The following is a 20,931-nucleotide window of genomic DNA, read 5'->3' as shown; positions in this document are numbered from 1 at the left end:
CCTACCACAGATACCAGTGCAGTAAGCTCCATAGAGAGTAGCTAACATGTCTGACCTAGCTAGCCTCTGCTATTACCATGAAATCATAATTTTAGTATTGTCTGTGTTAGTAATGCTTTCATAATAATTTTATTTTTAGCAAATCTCATTTTGCATGCATTTTTGTTTTTCACTTAAAGGAAAGAACGTTTGGTGTATGTGGGTATCAGTATTGAAAACATCATTCCTCCACAAGTAAGTTCCTCGTTTGTACTGTTTTTGAAGAAGAGACTGCCATAATTGTTCTAAAATTTAACCCACTTTATGTAATGTGAATTGTTTTAAATACATAGTATACCTGTTTTATTAAAAGTGGAAATGTTGGGGTGCCTGGGTGGCTCAGTGGGTTAAAGCCTCTGCCTTCAGCTCAGGTCATGATCCCAGGGTCCTGGGATCGAGCCCCGCGTTGGGCTCTCTGCTCAGCAAGGAGCCTGCTTCCTTCTCTCTGCCTGCCTCTCCACCTACTTGTGATCTCTGTCTGTCAAATAAATAAATAAAATGTTTAAAAAAAAAAGATTTAAAAAATAAAGTGGATATGTTGGGGTGTCTGGGTGGCTCAGTGGGTTAAAGCCTCTGCCTTCAGCTCAGGTCATGATCCCAGGGTCCTGGGATCAAACCCCGCATTGGGCTCTGTGCTCGGCAGGAATCCTGCTTCCTCCTCTCTTTCTGCCTGCTTCTCTGCCTCCTTGTGATCTCTGTTTATCAAAAAAATAAATAAGATTTAAAAAAAAAAAAAAGGTGGAAATGGTAGGACCTTAAGGAAATCACCTGTATTTTCCCTCATGATTAAAATTAAGTACATGCTGGACTGCTTGGTGGGCTCAGTTGGTAGAGCTTGCAGCTCTTGATCTCCGGGTTGCAGGTTTGAGCCCCATGTTGGGTGTAGAGTCTACTAAAGAAAATAATAGTAATAGTAAAATAAAATTACGTATATGCTAATAGCCCTAAAATGTACTATCACATTCAAATCAGATTTATATAGCTTACCCCTCTGGGGTTTATGTTCCAGGGTGGTTTTATTTTTTTAACACTATATTATACTGGGTAATTAGATTTTAGCTTCTTTATGTGTTGTTTATGGAAAGTGACGAAAGAGTAGTTTAGGGAGATTGGGTTTTAATTCTGTGCTCTGAGTGTTTATTAAAAATCTCAGTATCTGTTCTTAACAGTTGGTTTCTTTGAAGGAATATTGTTTTACATTTATTAGTCTAATTTCTCATTAACTATATCCCAAGAGTGAAAGTACATGTAACATGGTTTTCATTTAAAATAAAGAAATGTTCCTAGTTTTGTATACACTTTCATTCAGGCTTAATTAAATCACATGCTTAACTAACCAAGACAGGTTACTACATCACCATGCTTCTTTCTTTTTCTAAATCCATTATTTCATTGATTCAGCATATCTTCTGAGTATCTTCTATGTGTTCAATTTAATTATTTGTTAAAAAATCTATTAGTGGAGAAACTTCATCATGATTGTTTTAAAAGAGTTCATTATAAACTCACAGAAACATAAGAATTTTAATACAGAAGGGCTTCATCCTTTGATCACCAGTATTCTTTTGAATCTCTCTACTTAGCATTGCCATGTTCATTCCATTTTGTTGGGGGGTGGGTGGGATAACCTCACTTTTTCGGAACTTTAACATGTGCTGCCTAGACAGACATTAGAAAACTATTCATTCCAAGTATCTTCTTTTTTGTCCTAATAACCTATATGTTTGTTACCATATTTTTAAACCAGGAGCCAGATTTTTCTGAAGATCATGAAGAAAAGAAGAAAGATTCAAAAAAATCCAAAGCAAACTTACTTGAAAGGAGATCAACAAGAACACGCAAATGTATAAGTTACAGGTATGAAATATGTGAAAGTGGTGAAAGTGTAAAATGTCTTTTTTAATTATCCAGAATGACCCAAAAGTACATGCTTTTCCCTTTATAATGCTCTTTAGTTGCTTGTATATATTTGTTACTTGCTGTCTGTAGAATCCTGCGGCTTCAGAGCATGGTCCTTTCAGAGTGTGAATTTGCTCCTGTCATCCTCTTCTGCTTAATATACTCTGTCAGATTTCTCTAGCTCTTGGGATAAGGATCGATGCCTTTAACAAGGCCCCTACAGGCACCATAGAGTCTGCTCCTTACTTACCTTTTTAGCTCCGTGTCATCCACATTTTCCCTCACTCTGTCATTATCAGCCACAGTCGTCTTTCAGCTCCTTTGCGTGTGCTCTTTACTCGACCTAGGATTTCACTCCTACTTTCAGCTTGTTACCCTTCTCTTGACCAAATCAATTATATGCCCTCATGGCAACCAATTCTTCTCTTAGAAAGTACTTGTCATGGTTTTAATGATTGTGATTTTAGTTACTGAATTAGTATTTCTCTCCCTGACTGGACTGTTAGCATGAAGGTAAGGAAGGTCTGTTTTATACATTCTTTCACCCTTGGCAGCTTTAGCATAGTACCAAGAGATAGTAAATGCTCCACAAATGTCTTTTGAAAGAATCAGTAAATATAGTTTGGTTTTCCATCTCCTTCTGACCCTCCCCCTGCTTGTGCTCTCTCTCATTCTCTCTCTCTCTCAAACGCAAAAAAAAAAAAAATTTAATTAAAAGAAATAATTGCAACACATGACAAAACATTAAAATCTTTAATACTTAAAACGGGGGCGCCTGGGTGGCTCAGTGGGTTAAGCCACTGCCTTCGGCTCAGGTCATGATCTCAGGGTCCTGGGATCGAGTCCCGCATTGGGCTCTCTGCTCAGCAGGGAGCCTGCTTCCTTCTCTCTCTCTCTGCCTGCCTCTCAGTGTACTTGTAATTTCTCTCTGTCAAATAAATAAATAAAATCTTTAAAAAAAAAAATTAAAAAAAATACTTAAAAAGCTCCCACAAATCAGTAAGAAAATATGCATAGTGGCTGATAAAATGGGCAAAGGTTTCAAATCAGTGCTTGTGAAAGAAAAAGCAAAAATGACCAATAAACATGAAACTAATTTTTGACCTTACTCAGTAATCACATTAAAATTAAAAGAACAAATAAAATATTTTAAAAAATTAAATTAAAAGAACAAGAAAATAATTTTGCTTTTCAGAATTAGAACAAAATTGATGATAAAATTCATCAACTTCATGGTTATATTATAAATTACTACAACCCTTGGAGAACAGTTTTTCTACTCTTTAAAGCCAACAGTTTTATTGGTAGCAAGAATACTAAGAACAGACGTATAGTCCAACAGATCTCTTGGTGAAACCTTGGCCATCAAGAGTTATGATAGAGTTATGATAAGGTAGAGTTATGTAGAGTTACAATAAAATACCGAGGAAGGGTAGCGTTTAGATGAAATGTAAAAGAAGCAATGAAGAGTTATGCTCAAGGCAAATTTATCAGATCTAGACCCCATAGGGATATGGGTTCCTGTTTCCTTGAAAGCATAGAATTTGAAGTCGATGTGTGGAGTGTCATATCCAATCCCTTATTCAGAGCTCTGCATCTGGGATATAAATCAAGGCTACTTATTTATGTTAAAAATAACAAATCCGGGTGCCTGGGTGGCTCAGTGGGTTAAGCCGCTGCCTTCGGCTCAGGTCATGATCTCAGGGTCCTGGGATCGAGTCCCGCATCGGGCTCTCTGCTCAGCAGGAAGCCTGCTTCCCCCTCTCTCTCTCTGCCTGCCTCTCCATCTACTTGTAATTTCTCTCTGTCAAATAAATATATAAAATCTTTAAAAAAAACAAAAAGGGACGCCTGGGTGGCTCAGTTGGTTAAGCAGCTGCCTTCAGCTCAGGTCATGATCCCAGCGCCCTGGGATCGAGTCCCGCATCGGGCTCCTTGCTCAGCAGGGAGCCTGCTTCTCCCTCTGCCTCTGCTTGCCATTCTGTCTGCCTGTGCTTGCTCTCTCCCCCTCTCTCTCTCTGATAAATAAATAGAATCTTTAAAAAAAAAATAAAATAAAATAAAAAAAACAAAAAAACAAAAAAAAACAAATCCTCCAGGCAAGCGTGGAATGTTTTATTCTTAATGATACCATTTTGTAAGTCCAAAGAAAACCGAGTTTTTCAGTGAGTGAGAAAGTAGAAGTCATTCAAAGGAAAAGGCTGTTTTGCCACTTTATACTGAAACATACCATTGTGAGAAAATGTTGTTTTCTGTTCACTGTATCTGGCTTTATCTGTATCTGTTATTCTAGCCTAATGAGTGGATCCACAGATTTTTACTTTCTCAGAATTTGTTTAAGAAAAGCTAAGCTACAGCTGCAAGGTTGTTTTTCATAGCTGTGTTTGTAATTGTCAAAAAATTGGAAGTAAACTTTAAATTATGATACATCTATAAGATTAGATACTATATAGCCATTAAATACTATGTTGTAGAAGAATTCTTAACCTGAAACTTCTGGCTTCTCTGAAATTAGAGATAAAATTTTATGTTTATGTGGATTTTTTTTTCCTAGAGAGGAAATCCATAGCTATAATGAGTTTCTTATGAAAAGACAAAATATTTGGCTGTTAAACTCTGATGTTAATCCATTGTCTGCCTTTAATCCAGCACTGTCCAGTGTGATTTACTATGGTTATGGAAAGGTGCTCTTTCTTTGCTCTCTAGCCTGGTAATTGTAGCCATACGTAGCCGTGGAGCACTTAAAATCCACCTGGTGAGGAACAGAATTTTTTGTTTTAATTAATTTAAATATAGGTCGCCACATGTGACTAAAGATCATATTTTGCTTAGTTTTAGACAAGCCACTTTATCCTTTTGGTCACCTCAGGTCTAAAGTCTAGCAAGTTTTGTATGTGAAGAAATCTTGAGGATCGTCTAGACTTGTCTTGTTTAAGTTGGGGGCAACGGCCTTTGTGAGAAAAAGTACTTTTACCTAGTTCTAAAATTCTGACCATCTATGTATGGATTTTGGAAATATTAGTAATATCATCTCCGATGACCGTAATCATGTAGTTCTCACACTTAGTATTACTTCTGGAACACTAATTCAACTTACTTTGCTGTGTGATTTGTGTAGTTAGAGGTTGGCAAACTGGTCCATGGAGCAGGTCCTGGCTCACTGCCAGTTTATATAGCCATAGCCCGTGACCTAGGGATGGTTTTTATATGAATAAATGATTGAAAAAAGAACCAAGAGATGAAAATCTTAGGACGGTTACATGAAATTCAAATCCCAGTGTCCATGGATAAAGTCTGCTTACATTCTCCATGGCAGCACAGTGACAGGGCTGTGTGGGTGTGGCAGAGACTGTGTAGTCTACAGAGTCTAGAAGAGTTCCTATTGGGCCCTGTACAAAATAGTTGCTGATGCCTGGTATAGATGATCTTTGAAAATGAGTTAGATCCCGATTTACAAAAGAAACTGAGGTTCACAGGAGTGAAGTGGTATAGTCCAAGTCCCACAGCCCCGAAGTGGCAGAGAGCATTTTTATATTCAGGCCTTTTTCATTTCAGAGGCAACTCCTCTTAACCCATGTACCAGGTCGGGCTGTGATGTGCTTGTTGTATATATTTTAGATTTGATGAATTTGATGAAGCAATCGATGAAGCTATAGAAGATGATATCAAAGAAGCTGATGGAGGAGGTATGTGTTTATCATTCCCTCTTCTTCGTATGAGTTGGCCAATAAGTTAACTTAAAATGCCCTGATTAGGAGCACCTGGCTGGCTCAGTCAGTAGAGCATGTGACTCTTTATCTCTCGGGGTTGTGAGTTCAAGCCCCACATTGGGCATAGAGATTACTTTTCAAAAAAAGACAGAAAAACAACACTGATTAGAGCAGTAAGCGTATAAATTTTTTTATTCTCTACTGATGTTAAATGTCTGAGATTCAAAATAATTTGTGGACATAGTGTCAATGGGTAGACTCAGATCTTACTAATTATTTTTTAAGCAGTTTTATGACCTGATATAAAATGTAAATGTTCCTGTGTAGATTAAAAAATTTACTTCTGCTTCCAAATAGAAAATCCACTTAAGGGGCGCCTGGGTGGCTCAGTGAGTTAAAGCCTCTGCCTTTGGCTCAGGTCATGATCCCAGGGTCCTGGGATGGAGCCCCGCATCAGGTTCTCTGCTCAGCAGGGAGCCTGCTTCCCCCCCATCCTCTATGTCTGCCTCTCTGCCTACTTGTGATTTCTGTCTGTCAAATAAATAAATAAAATCTTTTTTAAAAAAAGAAAACCTGCTTAAACTTTCTTGTTGTTTATGTTTAGATCACTACAAATACAGAATCTTAAAAATTATGGATAATCTGAATCTGAATGATTGCTTTAGATCAACCTTTTAAAAATCAGTTTATTTATTCCATAGTCTTTAACAGGTGACATAAAAACAGAAGGGTTTGAAGGTAAATTAAGGAGAATGACATAGAGAATTACCAGTGCTCTAGTATGGAGCATTGTGGTTTCCATTCATACTTAGGAAACCTCTGAGGAGGATTAGTAGTAAGTAGGCTGTCTGAAGAACTCACCAGCTTTTCCAGGGCTCTGCACCTTATTGACAGCTTTGCTGCAGGATTCTCATCTTTTCTGTCCTGCACACATAGTTAAAACAGATTGGTCTCTTTCTAAAGCCATGTCCAAAGACAATTTTGAAGAAGAGATTCTTGAGTGATTGCTAATAGGTATGAGGTTTCCTTTGAGGTTGATAAAAATGTTCTGGAATTTGTTAGTGGTGATAGTTGCACAACTTTGTGACTACTAAAAACCTCTGAACCATACACTTTTAAAGGGTGAATGTTATATAGTATGCAAAATATATCAAATTTTTAAAAAAGTTCTTTACATGGTGAACTTCCACTTAGTAGACTAAACATGTGCAAAAATTCTCTTGATGAGAGCTCTGTCAGTTGAAGTTGTGAGAAAACCACTTATTTCTAGGAAAAAAATAAATGAGCCTAAACATGAACAAGGACCGCTCTAGATATTAAAGAGAAGCTTTTAATAAATGTACTGTCATCTCTCTTCCTCCCTTTATTCCCCTTATCGCACCTCTCACCCTCCTCCCACCCCCAAACTCAGGAGCTGGCCGAGGAAAAGATATCTCCACCATCACAGGTCACCGTGGGAAAGACATCTCTACTATTTTGGATGAAGAAAGAAAGGAAAATAAACGACCCCAGAGGGCAGCTGCTGCACGCCGGAAGAAACGCCGGCGCCTAAATGATCTGGACAGTGACAGCAACCTGGATGAAGAAGAGAGTGAGGATGAATTCAAGATCAGCGACGGGTGTGTGGTTTGCCAGCAGATCCCATTCCCTAGATACAGGCTTAAATGGGGCTCGAAGAGAAGCTCGGCCAGGTTGTGACGGGGCTTTGGTCCTTCGTGCACATGGACGATCTCTTTTTATTTTCAGGCTATTTAAAACCGATTCAAGACTACGGATCTTGGTTTTTTTTAGATTAATACATTTAATATTCAAAACCGTGTTTACATTTTATTAACTGGAATCAAGCATTCATTTGCTGTGCATCTCCATGCCACCTTCTGCCAACATGTCCTTGAGAGGTTCCTAGTCAAATGTGAGAATTAAGTTCAGGTGATTAGGTGCTATTCTCTGGTGATCCACAGAGGTTTGGGTTGGGGCAGGTAATCCAGTGCGGAAGATCAGGAAGGATTTTTCCTGCAGACCAAGTGTTGAAACAGTACTGCAGAGTTTCTCCTCTCAGATTGTTAGTGGGAGAAACAAACTTGAAAACCACAAAAAAGTCATTCTGTGTCATTGCTACTAAAATGTAGGTAAAGTTAACCCTAACTTAGGTTAGGGTATAAAGGAAGAGTTTGATAAATTTAGAGAGTTCAAAGAAAGCCTTAGAGTGGAAATAAAGCTTGATCTGAAATTTGAAGAAAGAAAAATTAGGCAAATCAGTGAGTTTGAGATTTTACAATGGGATGAGAAAGAGGGTACCCTAAGAGCAGTCACGTGTTGAAGACAGCAAGGCATAAAGACATCATAGAATATTTAGGAAGCTCCTGGTATGTCAGGGTGGCAAGAATATGAGGAAGAAGTAGAGAGTGCCTAGCTGGAGATGTGGCTAAAAGATAAAAAGGAACCAGATGATGGAGCAATTTGTTTGTCATGCACGGGAGTTCGCACTCATATCCTGAAGATGATGAAAGCCCATGGATGGGTTTTTAAGCATCAGGCTAATTAGGTTTATGTTTCAGAAAAATTCATCCTGACATTCATTTGGACGCTATCTGGAGGGGAAATGAATCTAGTGACTAGAGGGACTCCCTGGGCAATTGCTATAGTGGTTTAGGTGAGAGATGAGTGTCCGACAGAGAAGAGGGATCAGGTTGGACATAGTATCTTTAAGAGGGTGACTCAGAGGGCACCTGGGTGGCTCAGTTGGTTAAGTGACTGCCTTCAGCTCAGGTCATGATCCTGGAGTCCTGGGATCAAGTCCCACATTGGGCTCCCTGCTCAGCGGTTAAGTGTTCTCCCACTGACCTCTCTCCTCTCATGCTTTCTCCCGCTCTCATTCTCTCTCTCTCTCTCAAATAAATAAATAAAATCTTTAAAAAAAAAAAAAAGGGTGACTCAGAAATCAATAATTGATTAGATGGGAGAAATTAGGAAAAGTACCAGGTTTCTGGTCTGAGTTACTGGATAGGTAATAGTTCTAAATATAAGACTTGGAAACAGAAGAGAGGAATAGGTTAGGAAATAATGAGTTCTCCTTGGACATGTTAAATTTAAGGCATGTGGGGGACATCCCAAGATGCCAAAGAAATTTATGTACAAAAATCAGCATCATTTCATCTTCTTAACTTCTCTGAAGAGAAAAATAGATGGCAAGACCTTTCTCCATTTTATTAACAGACAAATTGATAGAATTATCCAGATGTTTTACATTAACCATTACTCAATGATTCATTGGACTTGTTAGAATTTGAACTCAGAATCATAATTCATCTGGTTTCTCTTGGACAGATCTCAAGATGAGTTTGTTGTATCTGATGAAAACCCAGATGAAAGTGAAGAAGACCCACCATCTAATGATGACAGCGACACTGACTTCTGTAGCCGGAGACTGAGGCGACATCCCTCCCGGCCAATGAGGCAAAGCAGGCGTTTGCGAAGAAAGACCCCAAAGAAAAAGTACTCTGATGATGATGAAGAGGAGGAGTCTGAAGAGAACAGTAGAGACTCTGGTAAAAAATATTTGTACCCATATCACACCAACTCAATTCTTAGAACTTCTGGAGTTAAGAGGTTTGGGGGTTTTTTTGTCCCCTAAAGATTTTATTTATTTATTTGACAGAGAGAGGGGGATCATAAGTTGGCAGAGAGGCAGGCAGCAAGAGAGGGAGGGAGGACGCAGGCTCCCTACCAAGCAGAGATCCAAATGTGGGGCTTGATCCCAGGACCCTGAGACCATGACCTGAGCTGAAGGCAGAGGCTTAACCCACTGAGCCACCCAGGTGCCCCTCCACTTTTATCTTCATAGAGTTTTTTTGGACTCATTCTCAATAAGCTGAGAACATTTTTCTCAGATACCTAACAGTTGGAAAGAGAAGGTTCACCAGTTATTTCTAACACTTAGATCACTATCAGTGAATGATTCATTCGTTTTATAAATTAGTAGTAGTTGATGTTCTTATATTTTATGTTTATCCCTATTAATTGAATAAATAGTGACAGGCCTAGCACCGAAAAGAACAGATAGGATTGGCAGAAAGGTAGCTGTCCTCTCACTGAGGAAATGTCACAGCTAGGAAGGAGTATTATATCCTTCACCTGGCTGGGCTTACGGGTTTTTTGGTTTCATATATTGTATAACCATAGTAGAATTATCAAAATCAGATATTTTAAAACATTGAAGGGTGCCTGGGTGGCTCAGTCAGTTATCTGCCTTTGGCTCAGGACATTTTCTCAGGGTGTGGGACAGAGTCCCACATCAGGCTCCTTGCTTGGCAGGGGAGTCTGCTTCTCCCTCTCTCTCTGCCCCTTCCTCTCCCCTTGCTCGTGCGTGCTCTCTCTCTCTTTCTCTTTCTCTCAAACAAATAAATAAAATCTTTAAAAATAATTAAATAAAACATGGGTATATTACTTTATCTGATTAATAGTATACATTAAGATTTCATCAGGTATCCCAAAATTGTCCTATCAATTTTTTTCTAGTCCAGGATCTAATCCAGGAGTACACATTGCATTTATTCATGTCTCTAGTCTCCTTTTTTTTTTTTTTAAAGATTTTATTTATTTATTTGACAGATAGAGATCACAAGTAGGCAGAGAAGCAGGCAGAGGGAGAGGAGGAAGCAGGCTCCCTGCTGAGCAGAGAGCCCGATGTGGGGCTCGATCTCAGGACCCTGGGATCATGACCTGAGCCGAAGTCTAGTCTCCTTTAATCTAAAATATTCCTCAAACCTTGTCTTTATTGATCCTGACATTTTTGAAGAATACACACTAGTTAATTTGTAAAATGTCCCCCAGTCAGGGTTTTTTTTTTTTGTTTGTTTACTATGATTAGATTTAGATTATATATTTTTCAGCAGGAATATCACAGAACTAATATATGTTCTCCAGGTCTCCGATAGTTTTCCCTTTAGAATTAACAATAATTTGTAGGTGGGCATTTTTTTTTTTTTTTTAAAGATTTTATTTATTTGACAGAGAGAGATCACAAGTAGGCAGAGAGGCAGGCAGAGAGAGAGGAGGAAGCAGGCTCCCTGCTGAGCAGAGAGCCCGATGTGGGATTCGATCCCAGGACCCTGAGATCATGACCTGAGCCGAAGGCAGCGGCTTAACCCACTGAGCCACCCAGGCACCCTGTAGGTGGGCATTTTGAAACTATTTATATACCATTTCTTTTCAGATGTTTCATCCATAGTTTTAGCATTCATTAATGATTTCCTGGCTCTATCATCCCTTTTATATTTATAATTTGGTGTTCTTTAAGAAAGTGCTTTCCCTTTTCCCCTATATATTTCTTTATATCAGTATATACTTGTGGATTCTTATTTTAGTCTGTGGATATAATATGTTATCACCATTATGTAGGCTCAGTTTTTCCCAGATTTGGCCAGTAGGGACTCCTTCAGACTGTTGGTGAGCCATTTTGAAATGTTCGAAATTCATTCAAAGCTGGATGTGATAATTCAGTGGAATTCGTTAGCACCCCTGAAAAACTGCTCTAACACAAGGTCATAGTCTCTGGTTTACTATGCAGAGATGGTAAGGATAGTGCTGTGTAACAACACTTTGAGAGCTGAGGTAGCCCTGTGTACTATAGTTAGCAGATTTGATTTCCGTGGGGAAGCAAGAACTGTAACTCCCAACTCTATACTTCTTTAAAACAGGTTTGTCAGTTTTCTGGGATTAGAGATTTTAATCTGTGCAGTACATTGTGAAGTTATAACTGTACCAGACATCTGTACACTTGGGAACAACAGGTTCTTTTGAGGCAGAATAGTAACCAAATAGTCACCAAGAAGAGCAGCTATCGGGTGCCTGGGTGGCTCAGTGGGTTAAGCCGCTGCCTTCGGCTCAGGTCATGATCTCAGGGTCCTGGGATCGAGTCCCACATCGGGCTCTCTGCTCAGCAGGGAGCCTGCTTCCCTCTCTCTCTCTGCTTGCCTCTCCATCTACTTGTGATTTCTCTCTGTCAAATAAATAAATAAAATCTTTAAAAAAAAAAAAAAAAGAGCAGCTATATAGCTGGATGGGTAGCTTTAGGTTGAATGAGCTAAAGATCGTGTAAAACATCTACTCCCAAACAGTGGCTGCTAATAAGAAACATTAGTGAGCTTTGGGATTAAAGACCCCTACACATTTACTCATACTACTAAGAGGAAAATAAGAGACTTACAGTGAGTGGTGCCTGGCTGGCTCAGTCAGTAGAGTATGTGACTGTTGGTCTTGGGCTTGTGAGTTTGAGCCCCATGAAAAGGGCGACTTAAAACCATTATTATTAACTTAAAAATTGTTATTACTGAATCCTACTTACTAAGAGCTTTACATTTTTATAACCTAGGCTAATTACATTTCTCTTTAATAGACTTGCATTTTGTTATTTCTTTTTTCTTGAACAGAAAGTGATTTTAGCGATGATTTTAGTGATGATTTTGTAGAAACTCGGCGGAGGCGGTCAAGGAGGAACCAGAAAAGACAAATTAACTACAAAGAAGATTCCGAAAGTGATGGTTCCCAGAAGAGTTTACGACGTGGGAAAGAAATCAGACGAGTTCACAAGCGTAGGCTTTCCAGCTCAGAGAGTGAAGGTAAGGAGTAGATCTCCAATTTATAGAAGTTTGGACAAGGCATTAATAGAAGCTATAAACTCAGGATTGTGGTTCTGTAACATTTCATAGAAATTCAGTAATAAGCAGTGATATCTTTGAGATAAAATCCATTATTTTTTGCCCAATCCCTTTACAATTAAAATAAATGATACTTGATAAGATACTAATTTTTAATATCTCCATTGTAATAATTTTTCATTGAGATAGACAAGTCTTGGAAAATTAAGATCTGAGCAAGAATTCTTCTGCTCCCTTATTATTCATGGGCCTCATTTTGAGATAACCTATTCCCCAGATAATTAAACAGTTGCAAATACAGGGACCTGCTGTCTCTTTCCAACTTGGTGTGCTTCAGTTGGTTTTATTTCTTAATAGTTTTAGCTGTGCTCCATGCCAGGAGTATAGGAAAAGCTCTAAAATGTGAATTCGTGATACCCATTTAGTCTTGTGGTTATTCCAGTTCTTTTAAATGATTCTAACCTTTACATAATTCTCATAATTCTCCATTATTTATTATCTGTCTTGAAGATTTCAAAGATACTTATCAGTTAAGTTTGAGCCCAGGCAGGAAAGAAAGGGAAGAAATAGTTGAACATGGGAGACTAAAGAAAGGAGATGAACATCTGATTGTGTGTATTTATCTTCATGTGTCATTAAAGATAAACAAATTCAGTAATTCAACTATTAAAAAACAAATACTGCACTGGTCACTATTCTAGGCACTGTGACTGGAAAAGTGAACAGAACAGCCAAAAATCTGTAACTCCCATGTAACCCTTATTTTAATTAGGGGGAGAGATAATCAAGATAAGTAAGTAGAACGGATGCTGTATTAGGTGGGGATAAATGCTGTGTGGAAGAATAAAGGATTGAAAGAGGAGCTGGGTTGGGAAGAGTGACTGGGATCTCACATAGGGCACCACAGGAACTCCTCATTAAGAAGACCACATTTGAGTAAAGACCTGGCATAATGTTGGTGTGTGTCATGCATTTATCTGAAACAAGAGTGATACAGGCAGATGGGGCAACTAACGTGAACGCCTGGAGGCAACTTTGTGACTGGGGCGTTCAGGAATGGAGAAAAAGGAGGCCAGGGTGGTGGAAAGAGAATGATTGAAGGGAAGAATTGCGTGAGATGATAAGAGATCAGCAGGGGTCCCAACACGAAGAGAGTAGTCCACAACTACAGCCACCTGTTTGTGTAAACACTTTGTAAATCAAGTTTTATTTAAATTTACAATAGCTACACGTGATTAGTGACTACCATATGGGATAGCATGGTAGGCCATTGTATAGTATAAACTTTGGAGTTTATTCTCTGTGAGAAGAGAAATAATTAGAGGAGTTTGAGCAGAGCAGTGATATGATCTGACTTATATGTTAATTTGCTGTGGTAGCTGTGTTATGAATAAATTTAAGGGGAGAAGGGCAGAATGTAGAAGACCTATTGGGAACTCACTGAAACAGGCCCAGTAAGAGGTGATGGTGGGTGAGACTAGGACAGTAGTAGGAAAGGGGTAGAAGGGGTGAAAGGGCTACCTTGTGAAGGTAGACAAAGAGGATTTACTGTTTGGTTAGATGGGAGAAAGAAAACAATCAAAATATGACTAAGTGATTAGAACACTAGAGCTGCCGGTGACTCGGACCAGGGAGACCAGAGCAGTGCAGGTTTGAGGCAGAAGTGTAGGACCTTGGTTCATGACATACCAGGTTTGAAATGCCTGTTTAGGAATCCCAGCATAGTTGTTGGGTTGGCGGGTTGTTGATACATGAGTCTGGAATTTAGGGGTGGCCTAGAACAAGGTCATCAGCATATAGATGCCAAGCCATGAGATTAGGTGAGACCACCCAGATGTAAATACAGACAACAAGAAGACATTGAAAGACTGCCAAGGAAGGACATTTAATAATACGGGTTAGGGGTTAGCACACTGTTTCAGATGCCCAGAGTTGGGTGCTCAGTTTAATCTTTCCTTATCAGTCTGTATACATGATTCCATAATTGGAAGGATAGTGGATAGGAGTTTCTCAGTTTGTGACCACCCTATCTTCATCTAATTTAAGGATCATCCTGTTTGTTTTCTAAGAAATGGGATTTTGTTCTTTCCTAAAATCTTAATTAAAAAACACACTATGGGTCATTCTGTGGATTGTTAACAGGCCTGAGAGGATGGAGAAATAAGGCCAGTTATTGGAGGGAAATAGGATACATGGGCAAGTCTGCAAGCAGGATATGGGGTGCATATGGGGAGGAAAAGGAAAATTACTTGTAAATCTGTTATCGTTAACTGTGTCGATGGCTTAAATGTGCTGTTTATTCTAGAGAGCTATATGTCCAAGAACTCTGAAGATGATGAGCTAGCTAAAGAATCAAAGCGGTCAGTTCGCAAGCGAGGTCGAAGCACAGATGAGTATTCAGAAGCAGATGAGGAAGAAGAAGGCAAACCATCTCGAAAACGGCTGCACCGGATTGAGACAGACGAGGAGGAGAGTTGTGACAATGCTCATGGAGATGCAGATCAGCCTGCCCAGGACAGCCAGCCCAGGGTCCTGCCCACAGAACAGGAGAGCACCAAGAAGCCCTACCGGATAGACAGCGATGAGGAAGAGGACTTTGAAAATGTAGGCAAGGTGGGGAGCCCTTTGGACTATAGCTTAGTGGACTTGCCTTCCACCAATGGACAGAGTCCTGGCAAAGCCATTGAGAACTTGATTGGCAAGCCAGCTGAGAAGCCTCAGACCCCCAAGGACAACAGCACAGCCAGTGCGAGCCTGGCCCCCAATGGGACAAATGGAGGGCAGGAGGCAGGGGCACCAGAAGAAGAGGAAGATGAGCTTTTAAGAGTGACTGACCTTGTTGATTATGTCTGTAACAGTGAACAGTTATAAGACTTTTTTTCCATTTTTGTGCTAATTTATTCCACGGTAGCTCTCACACCAGCGGGCCAGTTATTAAAAGCTGTTTTATTTTTCCTAGAAAACTCCACTACAGAATGACTTTTTAGAAGAAAAATTTCAACAAATCCTGAAGTCTTTCTGTGAAGTGACCAGTTTTGAACTTTGAAGATAAATAATTGCTGTAAATTCCTTTTGATTTTCTTTTTCCAAGTTCATGGTCCTTGGTAATTTCATTCATGGAAAAAATCTTATTATAATAACAACAAAGATTTGTATATTTTTGACTTTATATTTCCTGAGCTCTCCTGACTTTGTGAAAAAGGGTGGATAAGAATGCATTCCGAATCTGTGAGGGCCCAAAATAGAATTAGGGGTGGGAGAAAGCACTTGTGCTTTAGCTTTTTCATATTAAATATATATTATATTTAAACATTCATGGCATAGGTGATGATGAACAGACTGTTTAAAAGTTCCAGTCTGTATTGTTGCAGTTTGAGAACTGTAGATAACATCATACATGAGTCATTCAGTAACAGCATTCATGATATCAACTTGTTTGCTATTGGAGATAACCACACTTAATAAAGAAGAGATGGAGAAAGCACCATCATTAAAAACTCTAACCTGAGTTTCTGTTATAGCGGAGTTTCTTGTTTAAAAAAAAAAATCATCTGAAAAACATTTGTACAGTAAAATGTATAATGAAGCTTTGACAACCAGATTGTGCTAGCAGCAAATTTTTTTTAAGCAGCTTTATGCAGTGGTGATGAGGTGGCCTCGAATATCCTATCAATGGAGAGTTATTAGTGAAATAAGCATGGTCTTTCTTTAGGCCAAGGTGGACTGTAAACTTTGCAGCAAGTATAACTCTTATCTTCTGGCCACTTACTATTTAAATATCTGAAATATCCCATTTGGAAAGAAAAACATCTATACATAACATACATGAAGAGTTGCTAAGCTGACAGCGGTATTTTAGCACATTTGATGACGGGGAAAGGATTTTCAGGTGAATTTTAACTGGTCTATTCTTGCCCTTAGTATCTACTTCAAATTGAAGTCTACAAACAAAGCAGTTCCTTTGGGAGGTTTTTAGTTTGAGTTTTAGCATGTATGTGTGTGTATATGTGTGTGTATGTGTGTGCGTTGGAATTTCCTATCTGCCTGGATATATTAGCAGGGTTTGAATGTAGTTTTGGCCTTTGGCCATTAGACTTCTATTAAAATTCATTAATAGTCACACGACCAACCTAGAGTTGATTGAGAACCGCCAATATACTTAATGGGCATGACATCCATTTCAAACATCTCAACACTTTCATGAAAGAGAAGCCCTTTGTTTCAAGAAAAAGGGGTTTATAACTAAATATCTAACATGTAATTGACACTAAAATATGAACTTTGTCTTATTTAGTTACTGTTACAGCTGTAAAATTTCAGGCAGAGCCATAAATAACATTGTACAAAGTGTAGCACTTGTGATTAAACCTTGCCTGTCAAATTCTGAAGCCTTCAGCCATTACTTCTGTGAATACTTTTGCCCTGGGATTTGGGTTTTTCTGTTCCGGTGTTGTGTCTGTTGCCGGCAATGGACACACCATATCTGCTGCTGGCCCAAGGAACTTTGTTAATTTTTCTTTCCAAATTAAGCATTATATGTGCTAGTCAGTGTATAGTAAAGCACTTCTCTTTTTTATTATTAAAAAGCTGGCATTAGACTTGCATTATAAATACCTCTCTAGAAACTTTATATTCCTTCTTTTCCTTTCCACAGGTGTTGCCCTTAAATCTTCTCTTTTGGCCTTGAAAGTTTATAGCTGTTGTTTTCATTTGTTGGTTCTTTTGTTTGTTTTGTTTTGTTTTGTTTCACTTTAGTTGTGTAGTACCTGCCCATTAATATTTTTGCTTTGATTCTAGCAATGTATATGTATCTGTATAAAAAAATAAAATAATGAAAGCAGCCTAAAAATAGGATGCACCAATAGCATGTGGTTCCAAGCAAGTTGTGATTTTTTATTTTGAGACAGTGTTCCACTGGAAGGGAGGGAAGGGCTCACAATCACAGACACAGAGCAGGGTTACGTAAGGAGCCATATTCACGTACCAAGCTTTTTTTAGCCAGGCTTGTTCATTTGTTTGAAAGTTGGGTGAGGATGTTAGTTACCCTTTTTAACTATCCAACAGGCAGTCAATAGAAGGATTCCTACTAGTGAAAGGTAAGTGGTTAGAATGTGTGGAGGGGCCTCCCCTGCCCCCATTCTTCCTCTACCATTTTAGTCCTGCAGCTGGGTAAAGCCACTACCATGTAGAAATTCCCACGTACGCTGTCTCTACCTCTGGACACACCAGCTCCTGCTTCCACCACTCCATTGTTAAGCAAGTGATAAGAAGTATCCAGTGGGGTAGATTATTTATTTTACAGGATGCCTAATGTGAAATAAAGGTATTCTTTTTACCTTTCTCTTACAGAGAGCAAAAGGTCATTGTTACCAGAGTAAAGACTGAGTACAAGTTAGCATAGGTCCCACTGACATGGGTTATGATAACACTTTTGCTGCCTGTTAATTTACCGAACTTGAATGAAGTGTTTGTGAACTTGATAATGAATGTCTGCCTTCTAACCTTATATTCTGATTAAGCTAATTTACTGTTTCATCTACAAAGAGTGCAATCCAAGCAGCTGAACTTACAAACTATTATGCAGACAGGTTAATTATGGGCAATTAAATATTGGACAGTTCAAAACCAATTCTGCTGCTTGATGATTAGATTTAGTCCTTCATAGAGTCTTGAGCTCACTGAAATACTAAGTGAACATGCTTTGAAGAAGTTAAAAAAAAAATGTAGAAAAAAGTAAATGTCCTGTATCCAAAGATTTAATTCAGTCATTAGGAACTGGACAGAGTATAGGAAAGCAGCAGTTCATCTAGAATTTCGAACATCTTGGATCCTCAGAGTACTAACCGTGGATCTAGATCCATCTGTAGCTGCCATATAATAGAGTGCTTTCGTACTTGGATCCTTTTTTGAAATACAGGTGGACTCCCAGCGTCATACTGCACAGTCTAGCATGTGTATTAAGGGGAGATGTAGTTTAGTGCGCAGAATATTTAGTTCGCATTTCTGTAAAAGTTTGAAAAGTAGCCAAATTTTCACAAAGCAGAAGCTTTGAATTAAAATACATGAAAGGAACTCAGACTGAAAATACACATTTTGGTTTTGTAGACTTGTGTCAATGAAATAGGGTGTAGTGTAAAACATTTTCCATTGTTGGCACATTATTAGAGAATGATGGCAGAGAGCTTTTCAAGAGTTAACTAGATAACATTAAGGTTGGGTTTCCTTGACATTTGTTTTTCCAGCTGGTCAAGGTTGCATATGCAGATAATAAAGAGGAGTTTTGTTTAGAATAAATTCCTGTCTACTGATAGTCTTTTTTTTTTTTAATATGACCTGCCAAAGAACCAAGGACTTAGGATGCTAAAAATGTTGTTGAAAAAAACATTTTTAAACAAACAAATTTTAAAAGGATATTCCAAACTCCAGTTTTCACGTTTTGGTTGGTAGAGCCCATACCATAGTATGCATCTAAGCAAAGTATATATACTAAGAAAAATGTAGGCATTACTTGCTTCAGGGTAAAATAGTGGGAAAATGTTGGGAGTTTTTAAATGGAATTGATGGAATTTACTTTGTCACAAAGAATGCCTTTTTAGCTTATGTTTGTGGGGATGAGCAATGTTAACCATGCGCTAGTTCTACCATATGACTGGAAGGGACCCAAGGAATCTATTAATTGAATATTCAGAAAAAGTTGTGAATTCTGCCCTTCACCAACACAGTGAAACAGGTCCGGGATTGCTTCACAGCTATAGAACAAGTATTCACAGACCCAGATCTTCTTTAAAAAATAGAACATACATATTTGTATGTATATATATAAATTAATATGTGTATACATACTTTAGATGTTAGCAATTAAAAATGAATCCTTTGAAATCACTGACATCGCAAAAAGACATAAGACGAATAATTGTGACTGATGTGAAATTTAGAACATTTAATTACAGAAGGTCTAGAAAAAAATAGTGAAGTTCCTCTTCTTGATTTGATACTCTAAGAAAATATTACTGATTCCCTAAGAAGTAAGAATGCCAAGACTGCATATCTGCTATAATCTACCTATCCCCTGCTTAATATTATTAGACCTTCTTAGAACAAAATCCATTCCTATTTTATCCACCATTCCCAGTGTGTACCTGTAAACCTACTTTGCAAGTGGCAGTTCAGCTGCTGATTGTCTTATTTTTATACCAATCCGAAAAGACAAGGCCCTTTGCTATCAGTGTATTTAAACTGGGTTATTGTGTTATGTGTACATGTAATAATTTGTTTTCAAGATATTTCACTTCAATTTAAATATCATTTATCATTTTTTCAGTGCCAAGAATTGCTAAGTAATTATGTAATATACATCGAAGAAGAGTCATTCCCTAGCAAGCAAGCAGTCTTCATAAGCCAAACTGTAGTGTGCTTGGTATAGAACCACTTTAGATTATACAATGCTCCTTTTGTTTGCATAAACCCTCTCAGAAATTGATTAGAATAGGACCCCAGTAGTGGATATTTTTCCCCTCATTTTGGTCATGTGAGCTCAATTTTTTTTTTTCATTTTATATTTTTACAATTTCATTCTGGGAAATGGTGATTTCAGTTAATGAAAATGTTATTTTTATTTTAGTAACTTTTAAGATAGATCTATCCTATGCTTAAGTTATATGAGAGGGCATAACAAATTATTAGATGAATAGAAATTTATTAATTAAGCTCCTTAGACATTTTGAATGAGAAAAAACATTTAAAGGAACTACATTTTTGTTTTTTGCCAAACCGGTACAAGCTAGTAAATGCACTAAGGACTGAGTGACCTGCCTTGTTCATTTTGCCACTGGATGATGTAAGTTAAGAATGGAATTGTTAACCCTAATTATATATTTTCTTGACTTTCATCACTTTCTAAAGAAATCTAATTTAAGTGTTTGGGGTTTTGTTTGACCTGTATTTATTGAGTTCTGGTCATAGACCAGGAGCTGCATGTCATGCTTATGGATGGCCAGAACACAGTCATTGGGATACTTAATGGCTCAAGACCTTCTGAATCATTTAACTTATTTTGTATGTTGCAAAAAAAAAAGTTTATTTTGCTTGAGAGTCACATTTTTTATATAACTGTACAGCTTCTAAGGGTTGGGAGGTGGAAAAATACCCTAAAATAGGTTGTAGATTTTTACAATTGTGTTTATGCTAGAACATCTACAGGTGCATATGTAATTAAACCTAAAATTGTTTAAAAATCTGTGCCATGGTCTTTTTCATTTTCCTACCCTTTAGCAGAGTTGGTGCATGTCAATACTGCTATGTGGACAAGCCTTGGAATTCGGTTAATAACCCTTGTCTCCAAAGCTTTAAGATCATTGCATGAAAATTATACACAAACACGTATATACACAAACATACACACACGTGCACACATGGATCTAGTTTATATTATTGTAAATGAATTTTCAATTTCGGAACAGCTATAATAGCCTAAATTTGGCAGTTAACAGCATATTATAGTGTGCAATTTTCGTGATGCCTAAGTAGGGTATTCTCAATGTTGGTCTGGTATTTTGTTCTCTTAGCGAAGTAGTTTCTTAATATCTGAATTGTAGCTTGCCCAAACCTGCCGGGGAGGTTTTGGA

The 20,931-nt window shown here is 38.1% G+C and overlaps 1 protein-coding gene across 2 annotated transcripts in view; it reads left to right on the top strand.

Moving 5' to 3' along the window:
- RSF1 (remodeling and spacing factor 1) overlaps window positions 1-20,541 on the top strand; it is a 163,461-nt gene extending 142,920 nt beyond the window's left edge. For both annotated transcript variants that reach the window (XM_004781025.3, XM_004781024.3), the window contains exons 10-16: window positions 180-234; window positions 1,787-1,896; window positions 5,557-5,624; window positions 7,060-7,267; window positions 8,976-9,196; window positions 12,080-12,268; window positions 14,613-20,541. In XM_004781025.3, coding sequence (XP_004781082.1) covers window positions 180-234; window positions 1,787-1,896; window positions 5,557-5,624; window positions 7,060-7,267; window positions 8,976-9,196; window positions 12,080-12,268; window positions 14,613-15,178 — 1,417 coding nt within the window. In that variant the 3' untranslated portion in view covers window positions 15,179-20,541. The remainder of the gene's footprint in view (window positions 1-179; window positions 235-1,786; window positions 1,897-5,556; window positions 5,625-7,059; window positions 7,268-8,975; window positions 9,197-12,079; window positions 12,269-14,612) is intronic.
- The last annotated feature ends 390 nt before the right edge of the window (window positions 20,542-20,931 follow it).

The sequence above is a fragment of the Mustela putorius genome, unplaced genomic scaffold, assembly GCF_011764305.1.
Source record: "Mustela putorius furo isolate JIRA1106 unplaced genomic scaffold, ASM1176430v1.1 tig00003987_pilon_pilon_pilon, whole genome shotgun sequence".
NCBI lineage: Eukaryota > Metazoa > Chordata > Mammalia > Carnivora > Mustelidae > Mustela > Mustela putorius.
This window is presented reverse-complemented; position numbering and strand designations above follow the sequence as displayed.